Source organism: Lactuca saligna, chromosome 3 (assembly GCF_052625555.1).
Source record: "Lactuca saligna cultivar CGN05327 chromosome 3, ASM5262555v1, whole genome shotgun sequence".
In the NCBI taxonomy this organism is placed as follows: domain Eukaryota; kingdom Viridiplantae; phylum Streptophyta; class Magnoliopsida; order Asterales; family Asteraceae; genus Lactuca; species Lactuca saligna.
In genome coordinates, this window is record NC_136419.1 from 46,973,687 (window position 1) to 46,998,534 (window position 24,848).

The window sequence follows — 24,848 nt, forward strand, 5'->3', positions numbered from 1 at the left end:
ATTTTATCTTCCCATGTTCCATTTCCCTACTTCTTGTTAGTCCCTGCAAATCAGAACAAATATGATAACCATAACCTGTATCAAGAACCCATGAAGTAGCAAATGATGAGTTATTAGATTTAATAGAATACATACCTGCGAAGGTGGGCTTGATCTTCCCATCCTTTATGTCTTGCAAATATTGAGGGCAGCTTCGTTTCTAGTGGCCCTTCTTGTGGCAGTAATAATACTATGCTTCATTAGGGTCGGAAGAGGGTTTGGCCGAACCAGCTTTGGTTCCACTAGAAGAGGAACCATCTTGGGTCTTACCCTTATGGTGGCCCTTACAGAGAGCCTTTCTCTTCTTACCCGTTCCTTGACCAATTGCCAACACGGGAGCAGCCACAACAGGGGATGGTGCAACGGATTTGTCTTTGAGGTTGCTCTCAGCAGTCCTAATCAGTCGTTGGAGATTGCTCAAGGAGACCTCCTTCTTGTTCATGTGGTAGGTCATTCTGAAATGGTTGTAGCAGGAGGGCAAGGAGTGGAGGATAATGTCGATAGCCAAATCCTCATCAAACATAACATTAAGTTTGAGAAGACGATCAACATACCTCTAAATTTTCTGCAAATGAGAGGTTAGGGATTCTCCACTCCCCATCTTAGTGGTGATCATGTTAGTAATGATCTCATAGTGCTCTTGCCTCGCGCTTTGGTGGTACCGGTCCAGCAAATCCTGATGCATTTTATACAGATACATGTCCTCGTAGGACTTTTGGAGTTCGAGGTTCATGGTGGCATCCATGATACAATGAACTTTCATAGAATCACGCTCGTGGGTCTCAAAGGTGGCCAACTCTTCAGGAGTAGCAACATCTAGGATGATCTTCTGAAGCTTTTCATCGAGAACATACTCTTTGTCCTTGTAGCGAGTGATCATGTGAATATACTGTTGGGTTTTGAGCATTCTAACACTCCTAAGTGTACATGCAACCCTAAATACCTTGGATCTATGTTTTCTCTATTATACATTCAAATATGAACATCCAAGGTATTATCCTAATCTAGCATACAAAACTATCAATATAACAAGATAGAATACATACCTCTTTGATGTAGAATGTCTTCATGAAGCTTGAGTGCCTAGTGCCCCAAGTGTGACACCTCAAATGGTTCACACAACACCAAATACACTTGGAATAACTTGAGAGAATTCTACACTTCATGAAATTGACTAGCCCTTTCTTTCACTCACTAGTGGCCGATTTTGATCAAGAATAAGATGTTTATATAGTATTATAATTAGGGTAAACCCTAATTGTCATGACTTTCCATTTCCTTGGATCCATGGGTTCAAATACACCATGGAGCATCCATGGAGCATCATATGGGTTTTGGCCTAACTAGATAATCCATGGAGCATTAGCCCACTATATAAGTATGGATGATTTGCACAATCAACCCATATATTTAATTAGTCTTCTTTTGATCACTTAATTAATCCTAGATTAATTCTTGATCAATACTAATTAAATAATCTTATTATTCTTATTATTAATATACTAGAACTTATAATATATTAATAACCATAAGTGTCTTATTTCTCTCATTATAGTCTATCCAAGTGCATGATGCCATGCAACCCAAATGGACCATGCCGGGTCGGGTCAAGTCTTACCAATTATAGTTATGGACTTAGACATTAATCCAACATATACCTCATCCACTCATTGAAGTTTGAGCCATCAAATGTCACCTTGACATAGGTTCATCAACAAGAATGACCCATATGCGTTGTTGTTGTTGTTGTTTGCAGACATCTAAAAAAGAAAAGGAACGAAGCTTGATTAGAAATGAGTCCCTAATTAAACACTCAAATGAGAGATTAGGGCTAGGACCCAACAACATTATTTACAACTTAGAAAGGGATGCATTACTCTAAAGGTAAATAATTTGAAGGTAAATGAATGACAATTCACTAATTCTCACCATGAAAAACGAAAAAGAAGATTTAAGTTTAAAATGTATTGAAAACTCCTAGCTCTTTGAGATTCATTGAACTATTCAATGGCATGTTTAAATCTCGATATCCACTTCAAATTTGCGACTGGGATATCGAGGATCGCAAACAAGTTGTGAATAACCATGTAAATCAACATGGTGCACTCAATGTCTCTATCACCTAATTAATGTGCCAGTAAACCACACACGCTTCATTGATCTATGATAAACATCAAGTAACCCTTCGCCACCAATGTTAATCCCAAATTAGTGTGCCGGTTAACCACGCACGCTCCACTAACGTTTGACAAGGGTACAAAGTATAATTCCATGGAAAAGCATCATTTTCACATTTTACCCTACAGTAACTAAGATTGGGAATTTGTAAAACATGTAGACAAGTGATTGCTTATGCTTCGCGGCAGCTGAAGCCGCATGAGATGCGATATCCCACGCACAATCTGGAGTTGGGGAAAGTAGTGTTTGCCCTCAAGATTTGGAGTCATTATCTATATAGGGTCCGTTGTACTATCTACACAGATCATAAGATCTTGATATATCTTATGGATCAGTCGAACCTGAACATGAGGCAGTGCCGGTCCCTGGACGTTGTCAAGGATTAGGAAAGCACGATCCTTTATCACCCGAGTAAAGAGAATGTGGTAGAGAATGCTTTGAGCCGCAAGTCGGTTGGATCTTCAGTTTGAGAGGTGTGTATGAGGATATATGTTGATTCTCCAATTTTGGGATTGATTAGGGAGGCTCAGGAATAGGGAGTTTGGTAAGAGAACTGAAAACAGGAAATGATCAGGGGTGAGATTGACAGATTTGTTAGGGATAGTCGAGGGTTTTTGACCCGGTGTGGTCGGGTTTGAATTAAAGTTTTTGGTGGGATCAGAAAGATTGTGTTAGAGGAGGCTCATAAGTCTCCCTTTCCTATACACCCGGGGCCACTAGGATGTATCGGGCTTTGATATTGAGTTACTGGTGGTTGAGTATGAAGAGGGAGATAGCTTGGTTTGTTGAAAGCTACTTGACCTACTGGATGGTTAAGGTTAAGCATTAGAGGCTGTATGGCAAGTTGGATCCTCTGGAGGTTCCCATGTCGAAATGGGAGCATATCACCATGGATTGTATCACCAAATTGCTGAAGAAGACATAGGGTTTGATGCTATATGGCTCATCATGGATCAATTGACCAAGAGTGACCACTTTTTGGTCATCCGAGAGAGCTCTTCGGCCGAAAATTTGGCTGATGTTTATGTCTGGTATATCGTTGCTCTCCATATGGTTCCAATTTCGATTAATTATGATCAAGATGTTTCGTTCACTTCCCGTTCTGGTAGATGTTCCACGAGGTTACATTTCAACACTGCATATCATCCGTGGACCGACGGCCAGAGTGAACGGACTATGCATACCCTTGAGGATATGTTGTGGGCCTGTGTTATTGATTTTGTTGGGAGTTGGGATTCCTACCTACCTCTTGCATAGTTCTCCTACAATAGCAATTATCACTCCAGCATTGGTGCTCAACCATTCGAGCTCTTGTATGGTCAGAGGTGTCGTACCCCAGTTTGTTGGGGAATGGTTGGTCATATGGTCATGGGAAGGATCGAATTAGTCCTTCAGACCATGGAGCTTATCTAGCAGATCAATCAGAGACTTCAGATTGCTCATTGTCAGCTGAAGAGCTATGATGACTGACTCCGATCAAAGTTGGAATTCAGGTCGACGATATAGTACTCCTGAATTTCTCACCTTGGAAGGGTTTGGTATGCTTCATAAAGAGGGGGAAACTAGGTCCCCGGTTTATTATACCTTTTTAGGTGATTCCCATGGTTGGCAAGGTAGCATACAGGTTGGAGTTGCCGATCGAGCTCAGCCAGATCCACAACACTTTCCAAGTCTCTCGGTTGCAGAAGTGTATGTTGGAAAGTGAGGTAGTGGTACCGTTGGATGATATTCAGGTCGATGAGTGCCTAAAATATTTTGGGAGACTAGTAGCTATCCTGGAAAGGAAGATGAAGGTCATACACAAAAAGGAAATACCTTTGGTAAAGGTGCAATGGAAACATCGGAGAGGCTCCGAGTGGACCTGGGTGCCGGATGCTGAGATGCAGGAGCATAATCTGGAGTTGTTCGCAAAAGTTAACATCGAGGATAAATTCTGATTCAAGTGGGGGCGAATTGTAATACTCGGATTAGGCGCACATTATCTTTTTTTCTAATTATTTTTAAGTTAAAAGCTCCAGTATTTTCCCTTCTCACAATGTGAAGAATGCCTTTTCATGTTGTGAATAGTGTTTCGAATCTGTGCACCTTTTTATGGCTCACAACATGAGCTGTATGGTGCTCAAGATGTGAGGGCAGCTGGCAACATAAAAACCTAATTTTTCGGTATTTATGGGAATGAGAGGGCCATGGTTTCTCACCCTCAACCTTCTTCACTCTCTAAACCTCCAGAAACCCTAATCTTACTCCTCCCTAAATTCCTTTGTCATTCAAGTGCATTTCTAGCTTGTAGAAGAAGAAAATAAGAATAAGGAATTGCTATAGTGGTGGTGTGGACAAAGAATTAGCATCATTATCATCGTTTCCTATTTTTGGACTCTTGTAAGTAGTAAGGGCTCCAACTTTATTGTTTATCATGGATAGACCTTGAGTTTTTTTTCATATTATGGATGTTATTGCATATTTGAATGGAGTAAATCCATAAAGTTAGCAAATTTATGGATTCTAAGAGTCCCTACAGCATTATATTGTTCAGACTTGGAAGTTGGTATGGATTTGAGTCATGCATGTAAGTTTTAGGCTCATTTTTTCCCCTTTTGACCTAGAAAGTGGATGATCATGTTCGGTGCTTGCATGGACGTAAAGGAAACAATTTTATGGACCTTAGGGGTCCCCTTTAGCTTCTGGATGAAGTAGACTCGAAGACTAAATGGAATAACGACTTAAAATTGAGACACTTAGCGATAGACAACGCTCACGACGTGAGATTCAGAACGTCCTCGTTTTCTATTAGAACCCTTGGAGCCCACGACGTGAGAATGGTGATGGGTTTTATGCATAAGAACAATCCTATGTGTTCATACAAACCCTAATGCTTGCATCTAGGTTTCTCTATTGTACATGCTTTGAATCCAAGACTTGCAACCCGAGAACTATTATATAAAATTCGAAATCAACATCATAAGAACAGATCTAAGTGTTTGCCTCTTTCAAATTGCTTGAAATCTTTGTAGTCTTCTTGATCTTGAGCTTAGAGTCACAATTGTAACTCCTCTAATGGTTCACAAACCCCACTAGCAAGAAGGCAATATGAGAGAGGGTGAGAGATACTAGAAATCGGCTCTAGTGTTCCCTTGGAATGAAGTGTAGCCGATTTCCATAGCCTAGGGGTCTTATTTATACTTGCAGGCTACTAGGGTTTCAATCTAAACCCTAATGGACAACTTAACCACCAAGCAACCCAAGGAACCTTCTGGAATAAGGCCTTGGACGAAAATATGATGGATCTTCATCATAATTCCATTCCCCCTTAAGCCCATAAGGCTTCCTTAGCCCAAAACTTAACTATCATACATTTGACAGTTTATACCCCTTTATTTAATTAATCTCTTTTAGTCACCAAATTAATTCCTAATTAATTTATGACCAATACTAATTAAATAAGTATGATTTCTCCTTTACTATATTACTCTTATAATATATAATTAACCATAATATTCTCTCTTTCTCCTTAAATTACCTTGTCAAGTTGCTTTGGTGAAGGCAACCCAAAAGGACCATGCACAACCGGGTCAAGTACATACCAAATATAGTTACAGACTTAGACACTATTCCAACATATGGTTGCTTATGTCGTGATGCATGTTCATGTGGTTTCCTTGATTGAGTTGACAAGTTTGGGTCATGTATGGTGGAATCAGATCGGGTTCGCTGTCACGATGTGATCAATGCATGGCCATAACGTGAGGTGGGTTGACTATGACCAAGATTGAGCTTGAGTGTATATTGCGGTTATGAATAATATGGGTCAATTGGTTCAAATAGGTGTTGATTAGAGATGAGATTTGGAGTTAAGACCTCCTCAACTTTTTCCAGTTTGCGAGGTGATTTTTCTACATTATACTTGCTGGTGTAAGGCACCAAGGTTGGGCCCTTTGGATCTGATATTCGGTTATGTATGCTATTATGTTGTAGTGATTTGTTAGATCGGTATCCTGGTATATAGGATGATGTTATGCTTAGTGATCTGTAGATCTGTCTGACTGCCTGTAGATTGTTATATGATTATCTATTATATGTGCACATATTTGTTTTGTAGCTGAGGCTTTACTACTTTGTGCGTAAGCCAACAAGTTGGGGGAACACCAAGCCAAAGGTTGAATGAGTTTGAGGGTACTCCGTCCCGAGGATCACAAAGCTTGTTGTATATTGGCATTCCAACCCGATGGTTGACGGGCCTAGGGTATTCTAACTAGATGGTTGATTGGATCCATAGTGTATTGGAATTCCAACCCGATAGTTAACTGGGCCTGGGGGAATCCCAACCCGATGGTTGATTGGGCCTGACATGTTGTTATTGTATATGTTATTTGTTTGTGTGTTGGTACTTTGGGGGATCTCACTAAGCGTTGGCTTACAGTTTTGGGTTATGTATTAAGCACTTCAGATGACCGTGGAAAGACAAAGGTGTAACCATACACATCCTCTTGTTTATGACTCATGATTTTCGGAGACTCTGATGTTGAACTTTTTTTGAAAACTATGTTTGTAAACAATTTATGAAATTGGGATTGTTTTCAAAAGTGTAAATTTCTTTTGATTTTTATGGGTGTTACAGCTTGATTGAATCAAGACAACTTGGTGTGTTTGAACTCAAGTTTGTGGATCTAAATTTTTTTCATAAAAAATTCTAAAAAGGAATATGGATGGTTTTTGGGAATAAGGATCAAGGACGTAGTGTCTACAGTCAGGGAAGCCGGAGTAAAAACATTAAATTGCCGGATGTGGTTTATTGCTTTCTACGACATAAGATGCATGTTTGCTAGATAGTCTGCTACTTTATGTGCTGTGTTGGATGCCTATTATATTCTATTTAGAATTTATGTTAGCATGGATAGGTCCTTAAGTGAAGGCCTTAGTTTATATACGGTAGAAACAAAATAGACTAAGAATGACTGATTTATCATAAAGCACAACTGTTGGTTGAGTCCAACCATTTTTATGCATGATCTATTATTTATGAACTATCTATTTTACATTGTAACGATAGTGCACTCACGTTACAACACGCCAGGATTGATGGAGGTCCATTATGAACTAGAGTAGCTTAGTGAATGTGATTCCAACTAATCTAGGAAATATAGCAAATGTGAGTATAGAATGTATGTGATAGAATTGCCTAGTATATTGACGGCTTGAATGTCACTTGCTTAGTACTATGTGAAACCTATATTAATATTAGCTAACTATTAAGCGAATATTAAATAGGTTTAGAATACTTCATTTGGCTCTATTACACAACTCTTGTTTGAGTCTAACCGCTGTAGTTCCCGATCATTCAATCGAAAGACTATTTAATTTTTATTGTATGTAATTGTATTCGTAAGATAGTTAGTTGACATTGGTAGAAGTTTCTTTCACATCTGATTGTAGGGTAGAGTGGGTGTGACAACCTGAAATTTATTCCGTCATTGAAACCCGTTTCCGTTAATAGAACTCGTTTTTTGTAAAACTTTTCCGTTAACATTGAGATCAGACAATTAAAACTAGAACTTTTATTATGACTTCATAAGGATCGGAACAAATTAGAAACACGTGAAACGCCCTCAAAATTCTTTTAAAAAGTTTTAGTTACAAACAAGTCAAATTAAGCCCCGTCTAACATCGGTATCGGGTAGATTTCCACCTGGCCACAAACTCAAACCCTATATAAGGGTTGAGTGGTCACCAACTTAAACTTTTTACCACTCTAGTCACTCTCTCTTTACTCTCTCTCTTCAAGGTTCGATTCTTCCAAAATCCGCAAGTTTCCACTCCCAAACTGTAAGTTCTCTTACCCTAGATTGTTCAAAAGCTCATTACATGTCTATATAGCTTGAAAATCATCCAAGAAGGCCAAGAATAAGGAGTTTATGGCCCAATAACCCTCTTAGGCCGTAAACCCTAAAAGGGTGCCAAAATGCCCCCAAATCCCTTCCTTAGGCTTAGAGGCTAACTTAGAACTTACCCTTGAAGTGTTTTATACATTAAACATTAAGTTTGGAGGCTTGAAAGAGGGTTTACGACCCAGGAACACTCTTAGACCGTAAACTCCCTCAAATGATGCAAATTGAGCCCTAAACCCCCTATTTAGCCTTGGACCTTCACTTAGAAACTTGTAGGAGTGATCTAAGGACCTCAAAAATGAAGTATAAGGGGTGTCCAAGGGTTTACGGCCGTAAACCATGGTGTTCACGACCGTAAACTCCCAAGGAGTGGTCCATGGACCGCAAACTCCAAGGGAGTGCCCCTTTTGAACCTAAACACTCCTCAAGCCTTGGAATGGACCTTAGAACCCTTCCTAGTGATACAAGAGACCTCAAGGCACAAAAATACACTCCTCCCATGAGTTTACGGCCGTAAAATCATGGGGGAAGTGGTCCCTCAACCGAAAACTCACCTAAGGTGAGTATTTGTGGAGTAAACTCCATAGTGGGGCCTTACACTCCTTCCTTGCAACCTAATAGCCTCCTAGCACCTGACCAAAGAGTTTTCTTCGCATTAGGATGTCATTAGATGTTTAATTAGTGTTTTAATCACTAATTATATGTAAACATATGTCTTCATATGTTACTGGGGTCATAAAGTGTGTTCAAGTCTTCACTTGACACCAAGCACTCATCCAACACTTCCACCCGATCTACTCACTACAGGTGAGTTTATACCCCTTAATTAACCTTTCAAATGTTTTTAAATGTTTTAGGGGGGAAACAAGTTAAATACTACAAGTTATAGTATCAAATTATATGTGATTTATAACTTGCAATCAAAAAGGATTTCTATACTTTTAGCTACTTGTCAACAAAACTGTTTTAAATAATTATCAAACACATTTTTCCATGTTAAATTGTTATTAAACTATTTTCAAACTGTATTTAAACTACTTTTCTTTTAAACTATATCTATACCAATATATTTATATAAGTAAAACTTGAAGGACTTAGGACCGATAGCTCGCCTTATTTCCTGTTCTTGTTTGATTGTGGTCTTAGGGTATACTGTTATCTGTTCGATTATCGTTGAATTCTTAATTATATATCATATATATTTGTGTTAGATATGAAAGTCTTCACCTTATTTAATACCTTTGTATTGCAAAGGCATGCAAACCCACACTCTATTTAACTATAATAGGTATAGTTAAGACTACTGCTCATTACCTCTATTACTATGATACTCACTATAATTACTACTATTACAAGTTAATGCATGTTAAAAAGAGCACTCTATATACTATACTAAAAGTTCACTACACTATAACACAAGAGAATACACTAATCCAAAATATGACACACTATCCCTCTGTACGACACTCTATTGCGCAAATACCATGTAACCAGAGCTTCCAGGAAGGAAAGAAACATTACATGTATAGATCTATACAAGACGGACGCCATTACATCCCGAATGCTAACTACAGTCCAAGCCGATTAGGCCCAGGGGTGACAAAACATCGCTACACTACGTATGATCGGGAAGGTCATCAGACTCTCTATTATCACTCAGTTTGGTTACATGAGAGATCATATCCATATCCAAATTAACACACTAAGAATTAAAGTTTAAGCTAACTTCCCGAAGTAAATAAATATATATTACTAATTGAAGTTTGCAACACTACTACAACATCCGACAATATCTTTCCTCATCTACTTTACTTGAATGAAATCTATTACCTTATTTTTATAACTGAAAGTTTCAATGGGAATACTTTTACACACTCGAAGGATTAAACTTACAAACACTCAAATCTGGAAAATAAAGGATTTTCTAGGGATTTTTACTATTCTCAAACATTAATCACAACTTTTATATTACATGATTGTAAACACTTTTATACAAGCAACGACACTAAATTCTTATGAACTCACCAACTTTATGCTGATACCCATTTTCAAAATAACTTGTATTCTCAGGTCAAAAATAGACAGGTACTGGTGCAGTTTCTGGGAAGATGGTGCGTATACAAGACCCATCTTTTATTTTGTTTATATTTTTGGTGTCTATCAAACTGTATAGAACATGCTTGTATTTATAATTACTATATTAATGCAATCGTTGTTGTCGATTGTTTTTACTATTATGCAATTGTTATGATATTATATATGACGTCCTCCACCCCATAACGTATTCCGCCGTTCTTGGTTTTGGGGTGTGACAGTGGGATTCCTAGTTAACTAGGAGAAGTATTAACATTGCTTATTTAGGCAAGGGTAATCGAATTATCGGCGAGAAGCGACTTGGTCACTTCAGGACAAGTCTCGGAATGGCCATGGATAGGTGTGGAAGATAGTAGTAGAGCTCCTACTATCAGAAACACATGAACCACACTTGAGTCACGAAAAGTCATGAGGAATCCAAGGAGTTGAATATAGTATGTTTACTTGGTGCTCCGGGATCTAGTATTGTATTGTATGCCGATGAGATACTAGAGATGATTACGACAGTGGTGTTGTATAATATTAGGAATGGTGAACGAGGATAACAATGAGTGAGTAGATAGCGGATAATGTAATGATAACACATTGGATATGTGGTGATGAGTTCTATTATATTAACAAAATATTGGCTACTCCACAAATAACACAAAGCTCTAGGATTTATGTAGAAAATGATGAACTACGTGATTGGATTGTCACTAAGGTGTTGCAGGCCTTCATAGAGGATTTGCCTTGTAACATTGGATGAATCATTGGTAAGATGTTCGTCAAGTTCAAGGAGAAGATCACATTCGTTCAGACTGCTGATAGGATTGTTGAGGCGACTCAGGAGAGAATCTTAGTTTGGAGGAACATTTGGGGAAGAAGAAGTGAGCGTAAGACCCAAATCTACTAATAATAGCCAAAGAGCTTAATGCTGTTGAGCCAAGAACTTTAGGTCAAATGGACCATCACACCTATGGGCAGGATGGATGGATCCACGACTAACTCTGTAAACGAACTGAACGTTAAACGAACTGTTCGTGAACCGTTCGGTGGGAATTTCGTTTATGTTCATTTATTATGATAAATGAACGAACATGAACACAAATTATCGTTTTTTTAGTTAAACGAATGAACATGCACAATGGTGTTGTTCGTTCTATTATGTTCGTGAACGTTCGTTTATGTTTTTTGTTTACGTTTGTTTATGTTCGTTCACCTAACTTCATTTTGTGTTCATATATGCTTAATTGTGTTTGATTATATTAATATATCATATGTTCATATATGTTCAATTATGTTTTTTTTTAATCTTTGTTCATTTATGTTCATTCGTTTATGTTCGTTTAGCATGTTCATAAACATAAACAAACGGACACAAACAATGTAATTTGTTAAAGGAACGAACATGAACAATAAAACTTGTTTGTGTATCCGTTCGTGTTCGTTTATTTGTTCGACTAACTTAAATGAACAAATATGAACAAGTCTCGTTCGTGTTTATTTTGTTCGTTTACAACCCTACCAACGATTCCATGCACTCCATGTTCAAATGCGATAAGTGCAGACAGAATGGACATGTCCATCAAGACTGCACACTAGAGGTTGAATTATGTCATGGTTCCTAATACCTACGGTTTTATAGGTGGCGGATATAGGGCCTCGAGACATAGCTAATTTGTATTTTGCATGTTTCATGATTTTATTATATTCTTGTTACGTAAGTTATGGTATTTATATATGACTTTGTACCAGTTATAGTATGACTATTTTTGGGCCTACGCCCCATAGAAACTGTCTACCTGAGACTGTCCCTTGGCCCGTACGTCCTGACACAAGGTTAGAATTCTAGCTCTTCCAGAGTGGTATCTCGCTGATGGCTTGGACCCCCCCCCCCCCCCCCCCCCCGCGGAAGGAGTCCTTCTTCGCCTTCCACCTAAGCTGCACAGGAAAAGCTCAAAGCCAATCCCAAGGAACAGTGAAGCTTCATAGGGTCTTTCTGTCCAGGTGCAGGTAGTCCGCATCTTCACAGACATGACTATGATAGTGATCGTTGGTAGTGGGACCACCCACTCATTTATATATCATGTTTTTGGGATCTAGTGGGTCATGACATTGAGACTCTGTTGCATCCTCTCGTGGTTGAGATTTTTGATAAAGCTTTCTTTGGTAGCAGAAAGCTCTCCTAGAGAGAGAAAGCTCTTTTTGGTAGAGATTTTCGACAAAGCTCTCTGGCAGAGCTTTCTGGTGGAGCTACCTGAAAGCGTTAGGATACTCTCTTTGGTAGCAGAAACTCTCATAGCAAGAGTAAGCTCTCATTAGTGGCAAAAATCTATCTTTATGAGATTAATATCTCTTTTTGTGCAAAGATGTTCTCCAAAGTCAACGCTAAAAGATTCTAGAAACTGGTGCATGATGATTTGCGATTGGTTGACACCTTTCATGGACCTATAGAGGTTTTGCCTATTATGATTCTAAGTCTCATCTAAGTCTGTAAATATTGATTTCAGCTAGTCATTTATTTGTATATAGAATTCTAGTGAGTAGGTTGAATCTCTTTGAAATTTTACTTGTAATTTATGTTTGAAAACTTTTAAATAAAAATACTCCATTCTGCCTATGAAAGTTGGCCACCTTAATCTAACAACATAAAAATTGTGTTTTTGTATAGTTTTGTGAGTTATCTGCTTTAGTTTCCAATAACATGTTTGAAGGTGAGATCCCATTTATAAAATTTAAACCCCCTAATTAGGAAAAATATACAAGTATGATTGTAGGCTTGACTATTGGTGGATGTAAATCTTAATTCTTAAATATATTTCAAGACCATTGTAATGAACAATATCCTAATATATTTAACTGCCATGATGATATAATAATTTATATGAATACGAATGAGGAGCTATATATAATAACACCTATTTATAATCCATACTCATGTTTAAATTGGATCATTTAACTTATTACTTTCACGACTTACCAATTATCCACTTCATGTCCGTCATAGGTCCGATTGATATGACATGTTAACAACGGTCTACATCTTTTATTTAAAGAGTTGATTCGTACATAACAATTTTTTTCTATACATAACAATTGATGGTTTAAAATTCTGTATTGTATAACCATATAATACATAAATTATTTACTAAGTTATGTAAATTGAAGGCTTATATTTGCAAAAGAATTAAGAGACTAACAAATTTCATACTATTGAAACTCATTTAAAAGGTAAACAGTCTATTTAAAACGTTAACGTTGATTGATTTGATATATATTTTGAAAAAGTTGTACCAAAAGATTTGATGGAAAACTCTAACATCCATAAAGTGACAAAAGAAAAAAAGTGATGGGGTACAGAAACTAAAGGAGTGTGATGATGGGCAATGCCCCATTTTCCTTGTCAAAAATGGCAGGATAAAAGTTTGCCAAATGTTCCCTTCACGAAAGTGACCATTTCCAACTCTTGCTTTTCTTCTACACTTTCCATCCCTTTGTCTTCTTTCTACCTTGGAATGTGTGTTTGATACCCTTCTCTCTCTCTTTTTATATATATATATATATATATATATATATATATATATATATATATATATATATATATATATATATATATATATATATATATATATATATATATATATATATATATATATCTTGCTCGGTATTGCTAGATTTCTTTTTAAAATCATTAACATTTATGTAAATGAAATAAGTGCAACGGTTGGCTTTAGTAATTTTATAACTATGGTCAACTCAGAGTATATTTATCGACCAGTACATACAAAGAATATTATCCAATCTATTCAAATGGGCTATGGTAAATTTGTGTATTATTAATTGACATGTACTATTATATAAACAAAAAATTCTTTAAAAATGTACAACTAAATTAGTTTTTATTTAAACTTAAATTAAATATATTTATTACATATTGTAATACGTTTTTTCTTCTTTTACCGTTGATCACTGACCTGCATTGATTTCATCAAAATCAGCAAAAGTGTCACACCAACCCTTCTTACATGGAGAAATGTTAGTTATGATGCAAAATAGATAATTTTTAATGAATAAAAAATTACGAACGAGAAAAGTGTATCCTTTTCCATCTAAAACCGGAATATAATGCAAAAGTATGTACTGATCAATACCCTTTATTTCTTTGAATACAAGGATTATCCAAACACTAATCTTGAAAATAAAATAATAATATTTGTTTCATCTAATTTTTACTCTATTAATTTAAGTACCAAAAAACAAGAATTTAAAGCTTAGAGAACATACACATTGATCTCCATCTTTAATATAATCAAACCAAAGGCCAGAAGGCAAACCGAAGTTCCTTTCTTGTTTTGTTTTCATTCTTGATCGCATTAATGCATCAATTGAATTGCGGTTGTTCCAACCATGGCCAAAACCCGGACTGATCTTCCATACCCACAAACATGTTGCTAAAACATTCTTCTTTAATGGCAGAGGATTGATCAATTTTCTGGCAATGGAGTTGATGATCTGCTGGCCTTAACGATGAATTGTGAAAGAGCTGATGAGCCACAATATTATTCGTATTCGGCCTCTCAATATTCGATGATGGGAAAAGATTAGGGATTGGCTGCTGATGATGTTGGTGTTGATGTTGATGTTGGTGTGATGATAGAGGGCTATCATTCGCAGGTGTTCTTGATATGTCTAACTTGATTTCGGAGCTGTTTTCACTTCGGTTGCTGCAAGATCCTTCTGTTTCTTTTATGTTGAGGTTGATTAGTTCTGTTGGCTCCCTATTTTTAAGCGCCATTATCTGCAAAGATTCAATCTTGTTTTCGTTAATTAAACTTTAATCATTAAGAAAGTAATAAAGCATCATGTATACTACTACTACTTGTTCATTAAAGGAATCGGATGAAAAGAGTGAATGCCTTGGGATGCGTTAAAGGATAAACAGGAAACATTTGACCGCTTTTCGTATAGTTTCTCGAGCGATTCTAAAGAAAGTTGTTTTTTAATGCTAAAATTGTGATAAAAGCGGATTGAAATTATTAAAAACATGAATACACAAAACAATACAAAAATTTGTATCTACTTCTTGTTGTGGAAAGCAAGTTGAACGTTTAAAGATACGTTGAATGAAAAGGTGGTTGAAACGATGTTAGATAGACAAACTGTACCTCAAAACCTAATCATCGTCCCAAAAGATAGATATAAATGAGATCGCTTTTTTACAACAAAAGGTTGTTGTGTCATTTAGATTAAGGTTTGCATGAAAATGGTTTAGTGTAATTAATCATTGATATTTGTAAATTGTTAGAGAAAAATCTACGAAAACTGTTAATGTATAAAAATAAAAAAAATGGATATAGAGTAAATAATAATAAAATAATTATGATTTTGATTTATACATATGTTATGTCGGGTGCCCATGCTGCATATTGACTCTTTTGCCCTTTGGAAAGATACAAACATCAGTGACCAATATGGGAAATTGTGTAAAGATTATATTTTCCTTATTTTAAATTGTTAATCATTTAAAGTTTTGACATACTATTTACAGAAAGCAGTTACTGCAAAAATGTTAATCATTTAAAGTTTTAAAGTTTATATCGTAGTAAGTCATGCAACTTTTAAAGCGTCTTAAAAGGAGAAAAACAAATAGATTTATACCGCTACTTAAAGAAAGTGAAAGTGTGTATGAAATTAGATCAGCAATATTGGTTGATTAATATTATGAATATAATTCAACTCAATCTAAGCTTATTCAATGGTCACAACAAAAAGATTATATAACCTAAACGTCATGAACTCAAATGTTAGTCTTGTTATGTCGAGTGAAGTCAGCATAACATAACTTACCTCAGCATGAAGTTTGTGATTTTGAGATTGGAGGGAATCATTCTCTGCTTTAACAGCTTCAAACTGTCTCTTGAGGGCATCATAATCTTTTTCCAACTGTTTGGTCTTCCATCTAGCCCTTCTATTTTGAAACCAAATGGCAATCTGTCTTGGTTGAAGTCCAAGTGCTCTTGCAAGCTGCATTTTTCTCTCGGGTTCAAGCTTATTTCCTAACTCAAAGTTCCTCTCAAGTGTCTTCACTTGTTCCATGTTTAGTCTCCGCTTTTTCTCTCCTGCAAGAAGCTGCGATCCGTCATCAGATAAATCATCTTCTCCATTCATATTCCCTTCTGGATCACATCCATCCATGTTGTTGACACCCGAGTAAGACATCGACCTTTTCCCCAAGAAGGACGCCACACCTGCGTCAAAATCATGATCTATTCATAAAGATTCAAACTTTCTTCAAACCCATTTGGATTTGGTGCCTGCGAATGGAATATATCGAGTTCAAACTGAAACCCTAATGCATCAATGAGTTGTATCATACAAGTCATCATTGCATCATGATCTGAGAGAGAGAGAGAGAGAGAGAGAGAGAGAGTAATTACCACTGAAATCTTGAGTGGTGGTGCAAGGTGGGAGAATAGGAGTGAGAGAGGTAGGGGCATGATGGTCATCTTCTTGGGAGGACTGTAACATGAAATTGGTGGAGAAGAAGGCCATTCCAGTGCAAGTCATGAGCTGTTTAAGCCACCACTATAGCTTTGTTTATATGACCTGCGGAAACATTCCAAGATTTCTTTGTAGTCTCTTCATCATGTTTAGAGAGAGAAAGAGAGAGATCTAGAGAGAGGAGAGAAACGGAGGTGTGAATATTGATATTGTTATAGAGAAAGAATGGGGAGACTATATATGACCCACACCTTTGTGAAATTGACACGAGAGTAAATATTAATATATATATATATATATATATATATATATATATATATATATATATATATATATATATATATATATATATATATATATATATATATATATATATATATATATATATATATACCGCAACGGATTATGTTACCTTCAAAATTACCATTTTATATGTTTAGTGGACGTTATATATATATATATATATATATATATATATATATATATATATATATATATATATATATATATATAGGTTCAGGTTCATTTGATACCATTCTAATTTTGTGAGACCGTGAGACCAAATCTAAAAATAATTTTAAAATGGAAAATAAATGGAAAAATCCAAAAATTCTTTTTTTAAATATTATTTTCGGAACTTGAATTAACTAAAAAAAATAAAAAAATTCCGTTTTTTTTTTTTTTGAAAAATACTTGAAATATTCTAAATAGAATATTACACTGACATATTCTAAAAAATAATTTTAAAATGCAAAATAAATGGAAAAATCTAAAAATTCTTTTTTTAAATATTATTTTCGAAACTTGAATTAACTAAAAAAAATTAAAAAAAATTCTATTTTTTTTTGAAAAATACGTGAAATATTTTAAATAGAATATTACACTGTACATATTCTAAAAATAATTTTAAAATGCAAAATAAATGGAAAAATAAAAAAATTCTTTTTTTAAATATTATTTTGGGAAAATGAATTAACTAAAAAAAATAAAAAAATGCGTCTCACGGTCTCACAAAATATAGGTGGTCTCAAATGAACCTAACCCAATATATATATATATATATATATATATATATATATATATATATATATATATATATATATATATATATATATATAGTTAGGTTCATGTGAGATGGTTTAATTTTTACATAATCTTTTGAGACCGTGAGATGCATTTTTTTTTTTTTTTTGAACTTTTTTTAGTTAATTCAAGTTCCGAGAATAATATTTAAAAAAAGAATTTTTTGATTTTTTCATTTATTTTCCATTTTAAAATTATTTTTAGAATATGTACAGTGTAATATTCTATTTAAAATATTTCACGTATTTTTTATAAAAATATAGGATTTTTATTTATTTATTTTTTATTTTTTTTAGATAATTTAAGTTCCGAAAATAATATTTAAAAGAAAAATTTTTAGATTTTTCCGTTTATTTTGCATTTTAAAATTATTTTTTAGAATATATCAGTGTAATATTTTATTTAGAATATTTCACGTATTTTTCCAAAAAAAAAACGAGATTTTTTTTTTATATTTTTTCATATTTTTTTAATTTTTTTTAGTTAATTCAAGTTCCGAAAATAATATTTAAAAAAAGAATTTTTGGATTTTTCCATTTATTTTGCATTTTAAAATTATTTTTAGATTTGTTCTCACGATCTCACAAAATTAAAATGGTTTCAAATTAACCTGAACATATATATATATATATATATATATATATATATATATATATATATATATATATATATATATATATATATAGTTAGGTTTACGTAAGACGGCCTAATTTTGTGACACCGTGAGACACATTTTTTTATTTTTTTTTATGTTTTTTTAAATTTTTTTTAGTTAATTCAAATTCCGAAAATAATATTTAAAAAAAGAATTTTTTGATTTTTCCATTTATTTTGCATTTTAAAATTATTTTTTGAATATGTACAGTGTAATATTTTATTTAGAATATTTCACGTATTTAAAAAAAATAGATTTTTATTTTTATTTTTTTTAGTTAATTCAAGTTCCGAGAATAATATTTAAAAAAAAAAATTTTAGATTTTTCCATTTATTTTGCATTTTAAAATTATTTTTTAAAATATGTGAGTGTAATATTCTATTTAGAATATTTCACGTATTTTTTTTAAAAAAAAGGATTTTTTTATTTTATTTTTATTTTTTTAAATTTTTTTTAGTTAATTCAAGTTCCAAATATAATATTTAAAAAAGAAATTTTTGGATTTTTCCATTTATTTTGCATTTTAAAATTATTTTTAGATTTGGTCTCACGATCTTACAAAATTAGAATGGTCTCAAATGAACCTAAACATATATATATATATATATGGGTAAATTACACGAATCGTCCCTCGTCCAGGTGCCAAAAGGCATGTTCAGTCCCTATTTTAAAAAATTAACTCGGATCGTCCCTCGTTAGTTTTAAACTTACACGCTTCATCCCTCCGGATATAAAAAGACCATTTTGCCCTTATTTATTTCCTTTTTGATTTATTTTTTTTAATTATTTGTTATTTATTAATTATATGTTGATTTATTTATTATAAAATAATTATTATTTCCTTTTAAAAAAAGAAATAGCCACTAAATACGTTGATAACTCGTCTGGTTGCCCCCTCGCCCCTTTTCTTCTTCAGTGCATCTCCTATCTACAGTTAACACCCCGCCGGCGACTTTTGCAACATCTCCGACCGACTCCATTATTCCGATCGTGAACCAACCAAATCAAAACCACCACTAATCGCCTCCCAAAAAACCCTATATTTTTTCGTTCGATAAACCTAGCAGCAACTACCAATCGACATAGCTGATTTCTTCAGAATTCCAATTGGGGGTGTTGCAGATCCAGAAGGTGACAAGGTGTAGAAGGCGACAAGGTGTAGTACCTGAGTGAGGGTTTTCTTGAAGCACGTTGGGGACAACATCAGTGTTATGATGGTTCGATTTCAACACATTCACCTCCGCTGAACAATACCTCTCCCCGTCTTCTTCTTTGATACTTTGAATCTAAAGCTCTGGTGCCGATTTTCATTTCCAATCTCATCTTTTTGAAGCTTAAGTTATAGGGTTCATTTTTGAAAGTGAAAACAAAAAGTTCTTGCTGGAGGTAAACGGTGGTTCTTTAAGGAGATCTGGACCGGAGAAGAATGGTAGCGATGACGGCCTAGAGGTTACCGACGACCGGTGAAGGAGGTGGTGGTGACGGTGCTGGGTTTCATGAAGGTGAAGGCTTGAAGAGTTAGCACTCACATCAGAGAAAAGAAAGGAGAGATAGGGAGAAAGAAGGGGTTGTGGTCCATTGATGGCGGTAAGCGGTGATATGGTGTCGGAGGTAGTCGTCGGTGGTGGTGGTTCGGTAGGTGGCGGTGAGGATGTTTCATGATGAGAGGAAGAGGAAAGGGGTGATAGATATAGGAGCTGTAATTTCTATTTTCTATATATAAAATGAATTATAAATAAATTAAAATAGAATAGTAAGGGTAGTATAGTCATTTTAAATATGGTAAGGGATGAAGTGTGTAAATTTAATCCAACGAGGGATCAAGCGTGCAAGTTTAAAACATCCAAGGGACGGTCCGAGTTAATTTTTAAAAATAGGGATTGAATGTGCACTTTGGCACATGCACGAGGGACGATTCGTGTAATTTACCCTATATATATATATATATATATATATATATATATATATATATATATATATATATATATATATATATATATATATATATATATATATATATATATATATATATATATATATATATATATATATATATCATGGTTGCAGAAATCGTGGAGTAATCGCTTGGCGTTCTCCAACCGTCGAGGATTAGGGTATTAATCGGAAATTTAGGATTAATCAGGTTTGGCGGGATTAATCGGGCAACAAAAGTCAAAAAAGTCGAAAAATGTCAAAAAAAAAAAGTCAAAAAAATTTTAAAAAATTCAAAAAAACAACTTTCTTTTTTTACTCCAAAATTTTCTAAATTTCAAAATTTCAAATATTATACCAAAATGTTCATATTTTCGTATTTCCAAAATTTCAAATTACAAATTTTCTTCTTTTGTAATTTTGAAGTACTTGTTTTTCTTAAAATATATTAATATTTAATTAATTTTATATTTTATTAATAATCTATGGTCCCCGATTAATCCCCGTCAAGACCGATTAATCCCTTAATACTAGTCAACCGTCAAGCTACCGTCAATCGATTTTTATAACCTTGCTATATATATATATATATATATATATATATATATATATATATATATATATATATATATATATATATATATATATATATATATATATATATATATATATATATATATATATATATATATATATATGAGGGTTCAATTGAGAAAAAAAAAAACTGAGAATGGGGAAATCATTCTCACCCAATCATTTATTTTTGCCGCAAAAGCTTCCAACATACCGGTAGAAATTGAAAATGAATGCATGTGTTTTCCAACAAAACATGTTTCCTTTAACTATGTTAACCATTACCTTAATATATATAAAAAAACATAGTTTTTCGTTTTTTTTTTTTAGTTTTTAAGAAGCTATTTTTATCAAAAAAATGATTTTAAATATACCAAAATTCATGATTTTTTATTCTCTATAAATAGACATTCATATTGATAAAGTTTTAAGATAAAATAATTTTTTTTTTTATATTTTCTGCTATCGTTATTCATAAGTGAATAAAAATGAATAAGGTTTTTACTAAAGTACATTCGTTATTCACTTATGAATAAAAACTCTGATTATTATTATTATTTTTTTTTTACAATTTAAGTATCATTCATATATGAATATCATATATTAAACATAGTATATTCATATTTAAATATTAGACGATGCATTCACTTGTGAATATTATATAATATATTCACTTTTGAATGTTAGATGGTATATTCACTTATGAATATTAGAAGATATTTTCATATCTGAATATTACATAGTATTACATGGTATATCACATGTGAATATTACATAATATATTCACTTATTAATATTACATAGTATGATCATAAGTAAATATTACAATGTGTTTTCATAAATATATATAATTTTTATATGTTATTCACATATAAATAAAATACAGACTTGCATATATTTTTTTTCTGTTTTAATAATCATATAATGATTCAGGTAAGAAAACATATTTATATATGAATATAACGAGGTTATTTAGTTTGTGCATTTCATCAAACAGTTGGACTGCATACAATTTAACTATTTTTAAAATATTAAAAACATGATACTTTGACTATTTAAATCTTACAAAAATTTTCAAAAAAAAAAAAACGATTTGATCTTTTTTAACCTCAATTTTGAAGTTTTATTTGAGAATCGATGTTGAATTAATGATATGAAGTGGATTTTTTGTTGATTATCGATGATGTTGATCTAATAACACTGTGAGTATAATTAATCGTAGATATTGAAGATCTGATCGTATTCAAGCAGAATTAAAGGTTAGATTAAAAGAAGCAAAAACGAATTTTTGTTGTTAATTGTTGAATCGTGTTGATAAACATATTATTGACGAAGATCGATGATTGATTAACACCGGATGATGTTGATGATGGTTTAATTGCAGAAATCTAGACAATTGTTAAAAGTTGGAGTAGAAATTTGGATGATGAACGTGATGGGTTTTATACAAACAATCCTATGTATGCATGCAACCTTAGAATTGGATCTATGTTTTCACTATTAGTTACACAACATTATGAACACATCATAAAACCCTAATGAGTCATACTATTTTCGAAATTCACCAAGAAGATTAGAATACATACCTTTTGTTGTTATATAGTAATAACAACTCAAATCCTCCTTGTAATGGCTTTAGAAAGCTTAGAGTCACAAGTGTCACTCCTCTAATGGCTCACAAACACCAAGAGCAAGAAGATGAAGAATGATAAGAGAGGAGGCACCCAAAAACGTGTGGAAACCCTAAGGAAACTCTTAGCCACGTTTTTGGTGCTCTAAGGATCCTTAAATAATGAGGCTATTAGGGTTATCTAACAAGGAAACCTTAATTTGACTGCTTAAGCCCTAAGCAACCCATGGACTCCCTTCTTAGAGGCCTAGGACGATTTCTAACGGGTTTCCCCATAGAATTCGTCCACCCCTCTAATATGGAGTCCATTAGCCTAATATTCAACTATCATACAACTGATAGTTCTATTCCATTAAGTTTAATTAATGTCTTTTAGCCACAAAATTAATTCTTAATTAATTATTGACTAATATTAATTAACTAATATGATTTCTCCTTTAATATATTATTCTCATAATATATCAATAATTCATAATTAATCCTCTCTCTCCATAATTCATCCTATCAAGTTGCTTTGGTGAAGGCAACCCAAAAGGACCATGTACCATCGGGTCAAGTACATACCATAATAGTTATGAACTTAGACACTAATCCAACAGTCTTCCACTTGGATAAGTCTAATAACTATTATGCATATGACTTCAAATCCTGATCCGCAATCGTAGCTTTCAAATGCCGCTGTCAACTCTGATCTTATCAGATACGCGTCCTTTAGTTAAGAGATCATATATTCCTCCATTCTAGATATTGTATAGACTGAGACATGGATTATTCTCTCTGTCTATGTGTTGTTTCTCAATTTCCGATTTATGACGACTGACAACAGACTACAATTTAAACACATCAAATTAGTCCCGGCTTGGCCAAGCGCTTAGGTGTCATCACTAAATCATCGAGGGGCCCACAGATATCTCTTTCATCCTACTTTGGATAAAAGGAACGGATAAACTTTGATTCAATGCTTGCTTGCACTCACTCACCAAATCACACACAACAACATGTTTTATGACACCAAGTTACTGGTGCGTTTACATATTATCAATGTGTAACCGACTCGCAAGATACAACTCACACATCTCAGTTTCAAGAATATAAGATATTATCGTCTCACCAATCACTCGTGATAAAATCCATGAAGTGATCCAAGTGAGCGTGGGTTTAATCCAATGCTCAAATCATATTCATAAGCACCCATGAACGTTGCAGCAAACATTTGCTTATGTCTAATACACTTTAGACAATCCACACACCAATTCACGACAGTCTTCATTCATACCTACTTCCAACATATGAACGACTGTGGTCCGTTCAAAAAATTCGATTATTCTGAAATAATTAATTATCCAAGAAGTCAAAACATGCAAAGTGAAACACAAGAATAATACTAATCCCATACGGTCCCAAACTCTGGGTATATATAAAACATTTTATTTAATCACCATATTGATTACTCATTATTTGTTGTTTCGGGTAATCAACTTCTTTCTTGATTTATTACTACACTTGTCCCATGCTCTTAGCATGCACACAATGTTTACCTATGGTCCTTACTTTGTGAAATAGATCAAATGAACACATTTCCAATCATACTCATTTCACAACTCCCAATCCCTATCATAAGTGTAAGAATATCAAATTCTTGTTACTTATAGAATATGTTAGATTCTAACATTTTATGCAATGATCCTTTCGTAAAGTCATAGCTCAAAATCATCAAGACTTGGCCAATCTCTATCAGAAACAATTTTATAGATATGATGTCTCTCACTCAAAGTACATTCCTTTGAACATCCTTCTTGCATAAAAGTTTCTAATCCAGATATAGATTCTCAATATCCAACTCCTAATATGGAAACATTTCCATATTTTCCATATGACAACTCATTCTTAATAGAATCTTATCTATTCATAATAATGTCGATATGGTCCATCCAATACCATGCTTCCAACTACTCACAAGCGACCAATCCTCAGCGAACTTTGGATCGTCCTTTGATAGTTGTTTAATTATCTGATTCAAAACCGATTCTTGTCCTTTTTCTCTCTTAATGCGCTAGACGTTTGGAAAATTTTAGAATGGTCAAATATTATAGCACTTGCAATCGATCCAATACCCGAAGCGTATGGGACACGGCGCATAATGTCTTACATAAAGATACAATACTTTATCAATCTTCTGCCATAATATTTAATGTGTCACGTTCTCACAATTCGAACTATGAAGAGGGATGCCATAATCATAATCGAAATTTTGAGAACGCACTATGCATCCTTGACTAAATTTATTAGCATTCCACA

At 33.8% G+C, this 24,848-nt stretch overlaps 1 protein-coding gene across 1 annotated transcript; it reads right to left on the reverse strand.

Annotated features, from left to right (window-relative positions):
* Positions 1-14,313: 14,313 nt before the first annotated feature.
* On the reverse strand, positions 14,314-16,939 carry LOC145036383 (homeobox-leucine zipper protein ATHB-13-like). The gene is made up of 3 exons (XM_078984827.1): positions 16,613-16,939; positions 16,023-16,423; positions 14,314-14,973 (listed from the first exon to the last, which is right to left on the reverse strand). The coding sequence occupies exons 1-3, from the start codon at positions 16,740-16,742 to the stop codon at positions 14,557-14,559; spliced, it is 948 nt and encodes a 315-aa protein (XP_078840953.1). The 5' UTR covers positions 16,743-16,939; the 3' UTR covers positions 14,314-14,556.
* Positions 16,940-24,848: the final 7,909 nt, after the last annotated feature.

What these genes read in the sequence shown, in the direction of transcription:
- LOC145036383 (XM_078984827.1), bottom strand. Translation starts at nt 16,742, where the DNA reads ATGACTTGCACTGGAATGGCCTTCTTCTCCACCAATTTCATGTTACAG. An exon ending in CACCACTCAAGATTTCAGTG is followed by an intron (nt 16,424 to 16,612) that starts GTAATTACTCTC and finishes ATTTTGACGCAG; the next exon opens with GTGTGGCGTCCTTCTTGGGG. An exon ending in ATCACAAACTTCATGCTGAG is followed by an intron (nt 14,974 to 16,022) that starts GTAAGTTATGTT and finishes GAATCTTTGCAG; the next exon opens with ATAATGGCGCTTAAAAATAG.